Source organism: Fusarium proliferatum (assembly GCF_900067095.1).
Source record: "Fusarium proliferatum ET1 genome assembly, contig: FPRO_scaffold003, whole genome shotgun sequence".
Classification (NCBI taxonomy): domain Eukaryota; kingdom Fungi; phylum Ascomycota; class Sordariomycetes; order Hypocreales; family Nectriaceae; genus Fusarium; species Fusarium proliferatum.
In genome coordinates this window covers 3,023,717-3,038,435 of record NW_022194792.1, presented here as the reverse complement: position 1 = coordinate 3,038,435, position 14,719 = coordinate 3,023,717, and the positions used below count along the sequence as shown (strand labels likewise).

The 14,719-nt window shown below is 48.9% G+C and overlaps 5 protein-coding genes across 5 annotated transcripts; 3 read left to right on the top strand and 2 right to left on the bottom strand.

Annotated features, from left to right (window-relative positions):
• Positions 1 to 5,832: 5,832 nt before the first annotated feature.
• On the top strand, positions 5,833 to 7,702 carry FPRO_06054 (uncharacterized protein; the record flags this gene model as incomplete). Its single annotated transcript, XM_031229076.1, has 3 exons — positions 5,833 to 6,087; positions 6,146 to 7,075; positions 7,139 to 7,702. 3 exons carry the CDS (start codon positions 5,833 to 5,835, stop codon positions 7,700 to 7,702), a joined length of 1,749 nt encoding a protein of 582 aa, XP_031079348.1.
• Positions 7,703 to 8,124: 422 nt separating this feature from the next.
• Positions 8,125 to 8,729, bottom strand: FPRO_06055 (putative HYR1-glutathione peroxidase; the record flags this gene model as incomplete). Its single annotated transcript, XM_031229075.1, has 2 exons — positions 8,125 to 8,597; positions 8,687 to 8,729. 2 exons carry the CDS (start codon positions 8,727 to 8,729, stop codon positions 8,125 to 8,127), a joined length of 516 nt encoding a protein of 171 aa, XP_031079347.1.
• Positions 8,730 to 9,810: 1,081 nt separating this feature from the next.
• FPRO_06056 (uncharacterized protein) lies at positions 9,811 to 11,195 on the top strand (the record flags this gene model as incomplete). The annotated part of the gene is made up of 2 exons (XM_031229074.1): positions 9,811 to 9,841; positions 9,940 to 11,195. The coding sequence occupies 2 exons, from the start codon at positions 9,811 to 9,813 to the stop codon at positions 11,193 to 11,195; spliced, it is 1,287 nt and encodes a 428-aa protein (XP_031079346.1).
• Positions 11,196 to 11,582: 387 nt separating this feature from the next.
• FPRO_06057 (related to NOP16 constituent of 66S pre-ribosomal particles) lies at positions 11,583 to 12,282 on the top strand (the record flags this gene model as incomplete). Its single annotated transcript, XM_031229072.1, has 2 exons — positions 11,583 to 11,698; positions 11,751 to 12,282. The coding sequence occupies 2 exons, from the start codon at positions 11,583 to 11,585 to the stop codon at positions 12,280 to 12,282; spliced, it is 648 nt and encodes a 215-aa protein (XP_031079345.1).
• Positions 12,283 to 12,781: 499 nt separating this feature from the next.
• FPRO_06058 (uncharacterized protein) lies at positions 12,782 to 13,738 on the bottom strand (the record flags this gene model as incomplete). The annotated part of the gene is made up of 3 exons (XM_031229071.1): positions 12,782 to 13,247; positions 13,299 to 13,519; positions 13,580 to 13,738. The coding sequence occupies 3 exons, from the start codon at positions 13,736 to 13,738 to the stop codon at positions 12,782 to 12,784; spliced, it is 846 nt and encodes a 281-aa protein (XP_031079344.1).
• Positions 13,739 to 14,719: the final 981 nt, after the last annotated feature.

Genomic DNA, 14,719 nt, shown 5'->3' with positions numbered 1-14,719 from the left:
TCTTGTTGAAGGCAACATAGTTGGATATACAGGCCCTTCCCTATCCTTTATTCGCGCAATCATACCTAATCCTTGTTGAAAACGCTCTTCGCCAATACCCGAGACACAAATGTCCGACAGGAGCTGACGGTGTCTTCACACTGCTTCAATTCGAGCCGCTTGCTTGCACAACCCCTGCCTAAGCGAGTTCCCCATGTCTGCTTCACGCGGCTATTTAGCTAGGCTAATGAGAAGTCGGTCTGCTCCCCATCAATCACCAACATAGCCATGATACTGCCAAAACGTTTGAGGCAAGCAATTCCACAATTCTTTATCGTCTCTCGGCGACTCATGGATTCTGATATCGCTTCACGAGGGAGGCAACCGACATTGACGCGTTGGGGTTCATGTCCGATTTGCCACAAGCCTGAGATGAGGTTGAATGCTACGTTGCTGGTAAGGTAATGGTGAGCGAATCAAGATTGGCCCTGAATTATACCAGGACCCGACTGCTCCGGGCGAACCACTACTAGTTTTGATTAGGCCATTCACGTTGGCTTGTGCTGCTAGGCTGAAGGCTTGGTCTATTATGGTGTGGCAGGATGTCTGTCGGTTATGATCGGTCCCCTCGACTCAGGTACACATCATGGCTACTCGTCGAGTTTTTATGGTGCTGAGGCTTTTAGGTATCATGATATCAAAGTCTAGCAAGTTCGCCTGCCATTGACCGATTGAAACAGTTTGGAGTTTGGACAATCGGGACTAGGGTTCAAAAAGCAAATCTCACCCTAGTTTATCGTGAGCCGAGGCTCCCCTGGCCATCTGGCTGAACGGTCTAGGGCCCGAAGAGTTCATGGCAACGGCTTTGATCGACATCCAGAAACCCCAAAGCCATGCAACAACAAGTCCCTGAAATCTCTCATGAAAGGGTACTGAAAGTATCGTCTCCACGTCCCCAGATTTCCCCGCAAACTGCGCGGACAGCTACCGATGTGAGTTTTGATGTCGGCTTCATTCAATCTCGTTTTCACGTGCTGGACATAGTTTATTATCACGTAATAGTATTGGTGTTTTGACTAAAAGTCGGGCCAGGGGGCATTCCCAACGCGCCTAGCCAAGTTCTTTGGCAGCCACCCTTGATCTCCAACAGCCCCGACGAGAAGATGGAGAACCCTACCGACCCCGCGTCTCTTGGTGTTGGTGTGTCATGAGATTGCCAACGCGGGGATGGGCCAGGCCAGGTACCCTCATCTCATGCACATAACCAACCTGTCGTTTAGGTTTCGGCTTCCGATGAACAACTTGGGCTGTTTGTCTCGGATTCTCACCGTCACTGACTTGGCTCGTGCGGCTTCAACAGTCGATTCTTCTCTGGCCCCTTGTGCCGAGTATGGAAAATCGTCAAGCCGCAAAGGGCCGAGCCCTTAATAGCATGATGGTGGTTCATAGATCAGCCACACCACTCCTTTAATGCAGGACTTGGTCGTTTGTAGAAGGCCATTTACGAGATTTGAAGGAGTTGATCAAGTCACCGCCAGCACATTTACAAGCATACGCATGCCCTGGTAGCCATGGAACCTCGTAGGCATGAAAGCGTTGGCGTCCTGCGTGATATGGCTCTCCGCTCTCATGGTGCAAAAGTTCCACTTGATTCACATAGACGACGGGTTGATATGGGTCTCGTGCGCGAACAAAGCTCCGGAAATCATGAACGCTGATAAAGATATCCTGCCTGCAGCTTGGCTCTTTTAGTTCTACGTCGACCGTTCGAATACGGTATGCATTCCTCCAGACAAAGCGGGACGGTCATCACCATGAGAATGCTCCTCATTCGTCCCCCGCATTCCCCAGACTTTCTGTGATGGCTTGAGATGGTCTGGATGGGCGGAGCAATTCTAACAACGGACGAAGCAACATTTCTCCACACGGAACGAGAGAGATGGGTACAGTACATAGGTTTTAGCAGCGCAGTGCCGCATGGCAAGTCACCATGCTATCGAACGGCGTGCATCGCGTTAATGTCGTCGAAAACTGTCCTATCAACTCACTTCATGACCCTCAGGCGGCATCGCAACACGTCTTGCCTGTCAGACAGGTGGATACCTAATTTGCGGTATTCAGCTGGCAATGGCAGTCGAAAGCTCACTCCCTACTCCCCTATCTTTTATTCGCCGCTTGTACGTAATTCTCAAGCTGCCTCGATACACAAACCGACGAAGGGCCGGTAGCGTTGTCCATAGGGCAAAGAGGGCTGTGAAATCTCTTTACCTTTGAGTTTTCTGTCCTCAAGTAATTGCAGTTTTACTTCTCGATACGGAACAGTCTCAAAAGCCAAGTGGCTAGTGGGCTTGAGTTTGACGATCTTGAACCTGCATTTATTTGGCTCCCGTCATTTCCCTTACCGCTTGGTGTTGGCGTGCGGCCGTTCTGTGTGGGGGAGGGTGGCATTGCAGACTTCTGGAAATCCGGGGAAGGCAACGCACAAGAAGGGATGGCATATCGTGGCTATCCAAGGCAAAAGTTTCTTCACTATCTGACGGCGGAAGGTTTTCCGCTTCCTCAGTGCAGGGTATCCAGATTGTGGCTTTCGGCCTCTCTCGGTGCGCGGTGGGCGATCAGCGATCGACACGCGGTAGGCTGATGGCCAAGTCTGACGGTGGCTTGATCAGGACATCCAATCAATCCAACGTACAGGCGAGCTCTGGAAGATGACGACACTGATGATGATGTCGTTGTGTGGCAGCTCAAGATAAGCTTTGTCTGAGAGAAGTGTGAACAGCAACAAATCTAGGGTAGGGAAAAGCGACGCCAGGCGGATATCTGAGATGGCAATGGTGGGCCTCGCTTCCAGTGGTTTGATGTTTTGACTGAATCCTGGTGCCTTCGGATCGAGGACTATCAACTAATGTGGCAGATGAAACCAGGGGGCGAATAAATATATCACAACAAAGATCTTTTCTTTGTTGAGGAGGATACATGATGTTGGTTACGTTGACCTTCACAAATAGATGATATCACAACCATGAGTTTCTGGCAATTATTTACAAAGCCCTCGTTAAAGGGATTCTTCACCGAAGTAGCGACGACAAGACATGATTTTGTTATCGCAAGCATCCGCACGCATAACCAGGTACGACCGTATTTCGGGGCTTGCTGAATATTGTTTCTGGGCATAATCTTCATCGATGGATAGCAGGCAAGTCACCCTGAAAGTATTACCGTTTTACTGGAACAAACGAGGAACGAACGAATGAGTGCACTGTGCTGTGGTAAGATCTTATCCGCTTCATACAATTTTCTCATTTAGAGGCATGGGATTCTGCCATCAAATTCCTTGGGCAGAATCTTGGACAAGCTGTTCGAACAAGGGGAATCAAAGACGCAACGTGTTGATTGGGTCTGGACCGTTAATTCAGGCTGAAAGCTTACTCTCATCATCAGATCGAAATGCAGGATTTTCTTATCCGACCTGGCACCAGGCGTCGTGGGGGATCATTTGCCGCCTTTGATACTCGACCAGCGATGGGGATCATCAGATAGCCCTGTATGACATGGTCACTCTGGCCTTGGCGTCATCTCTTCCTGTTGGATATCGTATATTCTACGGCTCTTTTGCGGCTGTACGACTTCGGTGATTCCGATGATCTAGGCAGCAGATCATATTCTCTTCATAATGCCATCCGGAGGTAACAGCAGGCGCTGACACATTCGCGTACTGTAAAATGGAGGACTGGACTCGGAGATTTAAGACAATGAGCAAAGGCGTGTAGCACTCGATGCTTGTCAACGTTCACGGGTAGCTTATGCTACAGCTGGGGTATTCATTCACGCCAGATGTTGTCTTGAGGTCTTACAAGTGGCTCAGCTTACGTTTGATCTCGACCTTGCCCTGTACAACCTAGGTGACTGAGACCTAGGCGATGCTGTTAGTAGATGTGATGGCAGAAGCTTTTTTCCAGTTCCTCGGTCAGTCTTCAAACGTAACGGATCCCCTTCGCAACACGTAGAACGGCTCTTTCGTATCTCTATAGTGGAGTTTGCCAACAGGAACCCCAAGGCGAGGGAATCGCATGTTTTGCGTTATATCTGCGTGATTCAGGCTCTGTTGGCCTTGAGTACCCGAAAGACACTTGGAGACCAAGTGGCTGCGACTTATCCCTGCAACTTTGAAGGTATCATATCGAACACTCATCGATTGTCTCTCGATTGTCTCTCGATGTACATGAGAATAGGTGTTTAGGCGTATGACAGGAGGCCTTGATAACATCATGTTGCCAAAACCCGAATCTTCTACAAGATCAAGCTTGGTAAGATCTATTTCAGCTATGCTATAATTCGAGAGCAGCAAGCTAAGACGAACCAATCTCCTATTCCTCTGTGAACAAGAAGCGGTTGGAATTTGGTGCAACCAAAAACAATTCTCTGTTGATGGCCCAGCTGGCAGCGAAAGCCATCACTTGATGAGAATATCTAGTGGATTTTTCAAAGACCTCGCGAAGCTCTACAGGGTTTGTTGCTGCCGTATAAAGCTATACTTGATAGTTGTAAGGTCCCAAACTAAGCCCCTTGAACTGAAACAAAATCATTCTCAGGGGAAGGGACATCAGTATCCTTGAATAAGGATCAACCCCAGATGACATATATACTGGAGCATTCACATCGAAGCGCTTTGCAAAGGCTTGGACTGGTAAACTCACTTTCAACTGATTGCTGGCCTGCTCATCTTGGACGATGCAATCTATTGTTCCGAGCTCGAGACAGCCCGTGGCCCGATAATCGTGTCGCACATAGTGATTTCGTTGCTGCCGAAGGCTTTCATAAGTGTCTCATAATCGAGTCTCCTGGGAATTTTGGACATCGGTGCAATTGATATTGACTTGGATTGATTTCTGCGACAGGAGAAACGAGGAAAGAGATCAAACGTGATCCAGAAGAACTGACAACAGATTGTGGTTGAGCACGATACAAGCAAGGCTCAACAGTAACAAATTTGCAGAAATGCCAGAGAGAGTACACGACCAATTCATTTCTTGAGATGCTCTAATCGGGAAAATACCACAGAAGCGGAATTAATCGAATTGTATAATGTAGTTTAAAGTATTAGTGCCGTTCTTAAACTGTTGCCTATTCGGATTCCACTCTATCATGGATCAACAAACATACTCTTTCGCAAAACAGGGATAAACAGGCAGCAGAGAAAGCAAATCTAACTAATTATTGGAAGAACTAGCTTGATGATACTTAAATTGTCATATAATATATTCGGTTCCTGAAACAGCTGCCTGGCATCTATCGCTGGGCTTGGTGCAGGATATGATTGATGCAGGGTAGCGTGGTTTCAGTGATCACTTCAACTCCTTTGGGTTCCGTATTTATTGGTACATACATACTGTAAATAATATTCTAGATCATTGAGTAAGAACCTTGTAGTGAACCTTGCTCTATTCTGTGTCCAGGGCTATATTTTAATGGAGTTGATGTTGGAAGTAACGGGTGCTTGCGGCAATAAGCCACTTTTGATTCGCATTCAAACTTAGCATATCAAATGTCACAGACCACAACCGCAACAGCGAAATAGTGTACCACAGTAATTTCTCTGCCTTGAGCCAACTCAGTCCAGTCAAAACAACTATCAATATTCAACGACATCTACATAGAGAAACCCTGTCACGTGTAATAAGGGGTTGCTGGGTCAGAGCGCCACAGCAGTACTTGCAGTTCACATCGTTTAGGCACCATCATTCTTGAAGAGATATATCAGGAGAGTATCTCAACAGAGAGATTGATTTCAGTCAAGAACAAAAAAGCTCAAAGTTCCTAATACACATCAATCTCACGAGTCTCATTGCAACCATGGATCAATTCTTTCTTGATCATACTCAACGCTATCAGGAGCTGGTGAATCGCTTCAAACCAGCGCCTATCAAGTCCAAGGCCAGCAATGAAGAGTCCAACCCTGACATCACTATTGCTACTCGCCTTCGACCGATGCTCGATGACGAGAAAGAAGGAGGACAGTTGATCGGCGCCTTTCCTCGAAACAACGCACCTGGCGTGATTGACTTACACGAACTGCGGAGACCAGTCAGGGGCCCTCCTCCTTTGGTGGTGAGTACAAGATATCTCGTCCAAAGCTAGAGAAGGGCTACTAATAGATAGATGAAAGTCTACAAACTATCGCGTGGATAGGGTCTTCAACTCGGAAGACACAACCGAAGGCATCTACGAAGAGCTCGTCAAGCCTCTTGTCCCCTGGGCATGGGGCGGCGGTGTCAGCACCATGTTCGCCTATGGCCAGACAGGCTCAGGCAAAACATACACTATCAGCGGTCTCGAGCGCCTCATTGCCGAAACACTCTTCTCGAGTGATATCCAAGGCGCCCGCAACATCTTCATCTCCATCATCGAACTTGCAGGTAACTCAGCCTCTGATCTCCTCAACGCTCGCAAACCCATCTCTATCCTGGAGGACTCTTTCGGGTCGACTCATCTCGCTGGAGCCTCAGAGTACCACGTTACAGATGCGGATACCTTGATCAAGCACATCAACAATGCGGCATCTTTCCGAAGGACTGCCTCTACACAGAAGAACGATTCTTCGTCTCGCTCGCATGCTATCTGCAAGATTCGCCTCGAGAACCCCGAGCTTCCCCAATCTGACGATGGGCTTCTCTATCTGATTGACCTTGCCGGTTCAGAGGCCGCAAGAGATGTCACCGAGCATTCAGCCCAGCGGATCAAAGAATCTCGAGAGATCAATGCTAGCCTTTCAGTGCTCAAGGACTGCATCCGTGGGAGGGCCAGTGTCGACGCTGCAGGTCTCGCCACTGGCAAGAAGGTCTACGTGCCGTTTCGGCAGAGTGCTCTGACTAAAGTTCTGAAACATGTTTTTGATCCTGCTGCTGAGCGCAGCTGCAAAACCGTCGTCGTAGCCTGCGTCAACCCAAGCTTCCTTGACGTTGGCGCTACCAAGAATACGCTGAAATACGGAGAAATGCTCAGGATCACCGTTCCTAAAGCTGCCGTGCCGAAATATGATGCTTCAAAGCCGAGCACCTGGCCCCAGGATCTTCTCCACGACTGGATTCTCAAGAACGTAAGTCATAGAGTCCTAGCTTGCTGTCAATAACAACAACTTGCTAACATCATATATCTCCAGTCTGGCACTCCACCCGTCTCCCCTACGGCTCTCGCATCCAAAGAGACGGGTATCCAACTTCTTCGACTCCCGGTTCCAGAGTTCATCACACGCTGCCTCAAGACCCCCGGCGTCACGCTCGAACAAGCGACCGCCTTCCAAGCCAAATTCTGGCGTCTTCACATCGATTCACAGCGAGTCGCTAACAACAAGCCAAAGGCGACACAGAAAGACGCCAAGCCGGAGAAAGAAGAAGCTGGAAAACAGGGACTTTCAAGCCAAGACCCGAGTCCCGAGATGGCAGACGTCCCTTTCAAAGAGCGTCTTCGACCAGGAATGGTGGTTAGCTGGAATCCGTCTGATGACACTCCAGGATTCTATCGTCTGCCTGGGCGTAATCTCGTCATGATTCTAAGTCCTGAGGGCGAGGGAACCTTTAGATGCGCTGTCACTGTTCCTGCGATCATGCCAGGAGCTTTTGAGATTTACCTTTGGCAACAAGTTGTCGCCCGGGTTGATACCATGGAAGCGGAGGTCTGGCTCGAGTACGACCCCGGAACTAGGTATTACTATGAAAACGTGTAAGATGAGTGGTTGGAGGAATCAGATTGGGTGCCAGTTGGGTGTAAGTGAGCCACGAGGGTTGTGAGATGAGAAAAGATACTATGGTATCACATAAAAGTTGTTGCACTAGTTAGTCAATATGCTTCGGAAGTACATATCAAAACAATTTATCTGCTTATTGGGTTACTAATTGGTACGCCGAAATTATGCCACTGGGATGAATGACGCCAAGCCACAAAGCTTCATGATTATCAGATGTTACAGGCAGAACAGTTTAACCTTGGTTAAATCCTTGTATTAGTTTATGTAGCAGTACGCATGGGCCTAAAAGCCCTCATTAAAAACTTCATAATCCTCGTGTCGCTGTCTGGCCTCAACAGGGTATCTCATTTTAGATTGAAGGGGTTCAGCAGCGACACTTTTTGCCGTTCACTCATCTCAAATTAAGCCTCAGTCTTCTCAGCAAGAGCCTTAAGGATAGGCTCCTCCAGAGACTCGGGCTTGGTGGTGCTAGCCCAGCGTCCCTTGACCTTTCCATCACGTCCAACAAGGAACTTCTCAAAGTTCCACTTGATGCGCTTGAGGCCCAACAGACCCGACTGCTGGTCCTTGAGCCAGGCCCAAAGAGGGTTGGTGTTGTCGCCGTTGACCTCGGTCTTCTGCATGATGGGGAATGTCACGCCGTAGTTGAGCTGGCAGAACTCCTGGATGTCGTCGTCGGTGCCGGGCTCTTGGCCACCGAACTGGTTGCAGGGGAAGCCGAGAATGACAAAGTCCTCGGGGTACTGCTCCTTGAGCTTGGTCCAGAGCTTCTCGAGACCAGCATACTGGGGAGTGAAGCCGCACTTGGAGGCTGTGTTGACAATGAGGACGACCTTGCCCTTGTAGTCGCCGAGGGGAACCTCTTGACCGCGCTCTGAGATATGTTAGTTGAGAGTCATGAGAAGGCTATCATGAAAGTGGTGTGGTTAAGGCGGGGTATGAGATGAGGGGGGAGACACATACTGTCAAGAGGCTTAAAGTCATAAAAGCTAGTAGCAGAAGCCATCTCTGAAGTTGTACTCAGTTGACGGGAATGGTTATGAGTGATATTTCTCTGGTGAGGACTGCTGTGTTTGTGTTTTGTGTTGAAAGGTGAGGATGGCGGGGAACGAAAAGAAGTCGTAGCGGTGGTGGTGTAGTATTTATTAAGCCAGTGGGAACTGGAACTTGATGATGGCCGTAATGTCAACCAACGAGGAGCAGTAGCACGCCACAGGGACATTAGATTAGTAGGTGCCGATACAGGTACAGGTACAGGTACAGCTGCAGTAGAATTGGTAGTAGAGCAGCAGGGAATAAACCTGAAGAAACAATCCGAGTTACACAATAACAGTAATTGATTGCATGGTGACTGCTTCTACACTTCTACAAGCCTCGGCACTGGACTCCATTTTTGGTTTGGTGACGTATTCGGGGTGGAGTGTTCGGGGTCCCCAATTCCGCCGGTACCGAGGGTTCAGATAGATATTAGGCGTTATTTGGAATTGTTCCTGACGTTCACTCATGAGTTGTTTTATATGTTTCATGTTTATGTGAGCTGAAGCATAATAGAAGGATATATCTGGTCAAAAGCGGTTAAAGTGCCCAGCTGAGTGAGGACTATCACTCGCTAATCAGAACAAGACATGCACTACAAACATAGCTTCAGCTGTATAACTTAATATCAGAGCCTCTTTCTACACACTCGGTCTTCTTATATAATTCTGCCAATCACTCTTCTTCTATTTGGAATCAATTGATGTCGGTGCAATACTCTGCCGATTTATTTCATAGCTACTCCCCGGCTCGGTAATAGCTCCGGTTCGGATTTCGGAGCTGCCCCGCTAATCACATTCATGGATTCTCAGAGGAGCGGCCGCTTTATCTCTTATCGATAAGCCGTATCCAGTGCGCATGTATGTGGCGGTGCAGGTGGTGGCGCGGCTTGTACGTCACTAAGGTACTGGACCCCAACTCTTTCCGATTCACATCTGATCGGACGCCAAACGTTGATCATGCTCATGACAAGTACCTAGATTACAGCTTGAGTCTTGCTTCCCAACTCAGTTTTGCTCATTTCAAGTCGGTTTAGTCGTGTTCTGTTGGATATGGACGCAAAGAGAAACATCGTCGTCGTTGGTAAGTCGCCTCGCCACTTACAGGGCTCTCTATCATCCTCGTCATATCTCAATAACCTCATCTCATACATCGGACCACAAGGCTGATAAAAATATCAGGAGGCGGCATCATTGGCTCAACCACGGCCTACTATCTAACACGCCATTCGAAATTCAACCCAGCCTTACATACTATTACTCTTCTTGAAGCTGCTCCTACTGTCGCACAAGGCGCATCAGGCAAAGCTGGCGGTCTTCTCGCCCTCTGGGCTTATCCAGAATGTCTAGTTCCACTCTCATATCGCTTGCATGCAGAGCTGGCTGCTGAGCATAACGGGCCTCAGAGATGGGGTTATCGCCAACTCGGTTGCGGAAGCTTTGATGCTGTCGTGACGCGCGACAAGATCAAATCACTCCAAGCCAACGGAAATGGAAGCGCAAACGGCAATGAGAATGGAAAAGACTGGGAGAAACTGCCGAAGCAGAATGGCGCAGCAAAAGAACTCCTAGAGGAAGGGATCTTACCGAAGGATCTCGACTGGGTAGACCACAGCATCATTAACAGCTGGTCTGAGATGGGCGCACCCGGAAAGACAGAAACATCTCAAGTGCATCCCCTACATTTCACAACAGCAATCGCAGAACTTGCTCAGCAAGGCGGCGCTCAAATACACACCAACGCCAAGGTAACCAAGATAAACTCCACAAAGAATGGTGTCGAAAGCATAGAATATCTAGATCGCACCACAGGCGAGACCAAGACCATTGCCAGCGTGACAGATATAGTCGTGGCAGCTGGTCCTTGGACGAACAAAGTCTTGCCTCGGGCCAGGATCGAGGGCCTGAGAGCGCATAGCGTTGTCTTCGACGCAAACGTTAGCCCGTATGCTGTCTTTACAGATATACAGCTCCCTCCAGATTTTATCCCCGAGCATCGTGCTAAGATGGGGCAGAAAAGGAGACACAGGGGCAACGTTGATCCAGAGATTTATGCCCGACCCTTTAATGAGGCCTATGCCTGTGGTGAACCAGATACAAATGTCCCGTTACCCGAAACCGCAGATCAAGTCGAATGCGACGAGGCTCAGTGTGACGACATAATCTCATATATCAGCACTTTCAGTCCCGTTTTAGCCGCGGCTCCCATCAAGGCGAAACAAGCATGTTATCTCCCAAGGCATATTCGATTTGGACAAGAGAGTGGTCCTTTGATCGGCAGAACGACTGTGCCTGGGTTATTCGTTGCTGCAGGACATACATGCTGGGGAATTCAGAACGGTCCTGGGACGGGCAAGCTCATGTCCGAGTTCGTGTTTGACGGAGGGGCAAAGAGTGCTGACATTGATAAGCTGGATCCTCGGAAGTTCAAGGTTTAACTCTTGAGAGTTGGATATTAGGTAGATAAAGACGATTAATGAATAACATGGTGTCTTGGCATGAATTTGGTGTACCAGACCAATAGGTTGAGTGAGCAAGATGATGAGTTTCGGAAACCACCGACTCCATTACAAGATGTGACCACGGCGAGACGTGCTTTCTTATAAGATTTATTGGAATTATCGTTAGAGGAGCTTTACTTGGGCTCATATTGGTTAAGGTAGGTATATAAAAAAGAGGTTGGCAGGTTGGATGACTTCGGACTAGCGCCCCACTCCTCTTATCGATAAGACTTTGCGATCAAATTTTGGCGGGCATTTTTTGGACGTCTTAACCGTCTTGAACTATTGACATCTCAACCAGCACAAGACTTCACATTATCAACCATGGGTCGCGAACTCCAAAAGAAGAAGGCCCGCTCAGGCCGCCAGCCCATTCGTCAACTTAACAGATCCAAGAAGATCCTTAACCCCCGAGGCAACGATGCCATTGCAAAGAACTGGTATGGACAATCTCCGAGCCACGGACGAAAGCGCAAAGCTAACTTCCTAAAGGAACAAGAAGGAGACTCTTTCTCAAAACTATCGTCGTCTCGGTCTCGTAGCGCGTCTCAAGGCTCCTACCGGTGGAACAGAGAAGAAGCTTGGCGCAACCACAACCCGCGCATACCCCAACGATCCCTTCTCTATCGCCACCATGGAGAACGCCATTGTATCAGAGGCACGTGTCGAGCGCGATGCTGATGGAAAGATTATCCGTATTCTCGGCGAGGCCAAGCCCAACCCGCTTAACGATCCTCTGAACGAACTCGACAACGACAGTGACGCTGAGCCTGCCGAGGAGTGGGGTGGCATTGAGGACGACGATGATGCGACCGATGTTGTCAAGACTCTCTTGGAGCAGAGCAAACAGCCTGATCTTCCCAAGAAGAGACACCAGAGTACCCGGGAGAAGGAATGGTTGGAGAAGCTCGTAGCCAAGTATGGCGACGATACAGCGGCCATGGCCAGGGACCGAAAGTTGAACCCTATGCAACAGACCGCAGCTGATATCGCCAAGCGAATCCGCAAGATGAACAAGGAGTAGAAGCGGGATATGCGAAAGAAGAGCAGGGCTTTAGGAGTGAATAGGATGGAGTCACTAAATCATGAAGTATGGAGCATCAAAACTGGCTTAAGAACAGAAGGCGTTGGGAGTTGGATTCGAGCATCTTAAAAAATAAGACGCCGTATACTTTTCATTTCACACGGCCAAACTTTTATACTGTCCAAAATATAGAATAACCACAAGCATGAGAGAATCCAAAGTGCGTTATATATATGTGTATGTGAGTGCATGGGTGCAACATCTAAGTTAGACTATACGCAGCCAAAGGCCTCATCCATCTCCCTAAGTTGTCTCCGCGAAAGTCATGACGCCGTTAAACGCCCCTCCTCGACCAGAGGCGTTATCTACCGTACAAAACATGTGATCCCCGCATCCCAGACGCAGTATCCCAGGCTATTCCACACCCAATCAAAATGAACACCGTTGCATAAAAAAGAGACCGATATATCCTTTCTTTCATTTATCACGCTGTTGCTACCTAGTGCCCCCTATCGTAGTTGCCAGCGGGGAACTGTGCGGGGACATCCTCATAAGGATGACCGCCTGTTGGGTTGGCGTAGCTGGCGGGCATTGATGGAGGAGCACCCCCGGAGTGGTACTCAGTGTCGTTTTCGAAGAGGGTGTTGTTTCGAGGGGGGAGGGCGCCGAAACGATCGGGATCCTCGTCGTCGGCGCTATAGGGGTTAGCATCACCATAGCGGGAGTGACTGTTGTAGCTGTTGTTGTTGTAGCCTCCGCCGTAGGCACTGCCTGATGGTTCGTGATCGTCCATATCGACTCGCTCGTAAGCCTCATCGCCGTGAGGAGCCATGGAGAAAGCAGCCTTGTCAGGGTCGATGTTGTCGCTGCCCATCTGGCGATTGTCGTAACCTGGCAGGATGTTGTGGTTGTTGTAGTAGTTGAGGGTAAATGCGGAAACAAAGGTTGAACCGGCAAAGAGGAGACTACAGAGGAGATCAGTAAAAATCGAGTAGAGATCGAGTCGCAGCACATACGTTACCAGAACACCGCACCCGACAACACCCTTGCTGATGCCGCATGCCTTTCCGCATTGACCAGCGGCATTGTAGGCAGCCTGAGTAGCAAAGGCAGATAGCCACATGATTGTGAAAGCAGCGTCAACGGCAAGCATGGCATGTGGTTGAGCAAAGCGACGAGTGCGGCCCCATCGGGGAGTCATGATGAGGAAGATCCATGCTGGGACAGAAAGGAAACACTGCAGCTATCGTTAGCTCCCCATACACGTTGTGAAATAGCCGCTGAAATGTTGACATACCACTGCGAATGTCCAGCCATTCCTTCCAGTGACCTCTGCATCCTTTGCATTGAAAACACCAATCTGCAAACACCATGCGACCAGGGATATGATGATCTGGAAAGAGTGAAGGCCCAGTTTCAGGTTGGGGACGATGTCGGGGTCGATTTCAAACCGCATATTGGAGGTTGATGTGAAGACTTTCGAGATTTGTAGGAGGAAATATGGGGAGAATATTCGAGGAAGCAATCTGGTCGTTGATAAAGCCAAAAAATCAGGCTGCGAAAGTATGTATGTGTCTTGCTTGTTGGCTTTTCAGCTGAAATCGCAATGGCTTAGGTCGTCTCAAGCCAAGATGAATCGGATCGTCGTCAATGCCTCTGAAGAGATGAACTCGCTAGTATCTATCAGATGAAAATGCAGAAAAACACAAATAAAGAGCGTTATCGTTATTTGAGGATGTATGTATGTATAGGATCGATGTTGTTTTGTGTTGACAAAGGGTCAAGTCGTTAGTCTAGTGGACGTTTGGGAGGAGTGCGAATTAAGTTCAATGGCCTACTTGGAAACCGAACCCTGACGAAACAGGTTCCAGCTTCTACTCAGGTTCCCTGGCCAGCGGGACCTCCTCCAGCATGACGCCCGCCCAGGCCGGGGCAGGCCTGAGCCTAAGCCTAAGCCTCCACTGGCTGGCCACGCGTTGCTAGACGCAACAGCGCTGCAGTGACAGGGCTGCCTCTGATGTGGCTGTGTGGCTTTGTATTTTCCCTCTAACGGAATCAATAACTTGAGTCGTCCTCTAGATTATCGACTAATTCATCGACCTTGTCAGCGCTAAAGCCAGGGGCTCAATACTCCTAAGACTCGACAAGTTCTGCGTTACCGTCAAAGATGCCTTGTGGAATTCAGTGTATGCCCACCTCAAGGACTCGCCAAGGCATTACGGACACACACACATCACCGGGCATCCAATGCCACAGCTGCGCCGCTGGAGAAGAATCTAGGGGACCACAGTGAACAGAGGTCAACACCAATTAAACGCACTGGATTCCGAAATCTGCATAGCGGTATCTAAATTTATGCTTCAGCTAAGTGACAGGCCTCGGCAGTTTCATCATCATTTCGACTTTTATATAATCTCCATCCGAAGCCCTCTGTTTG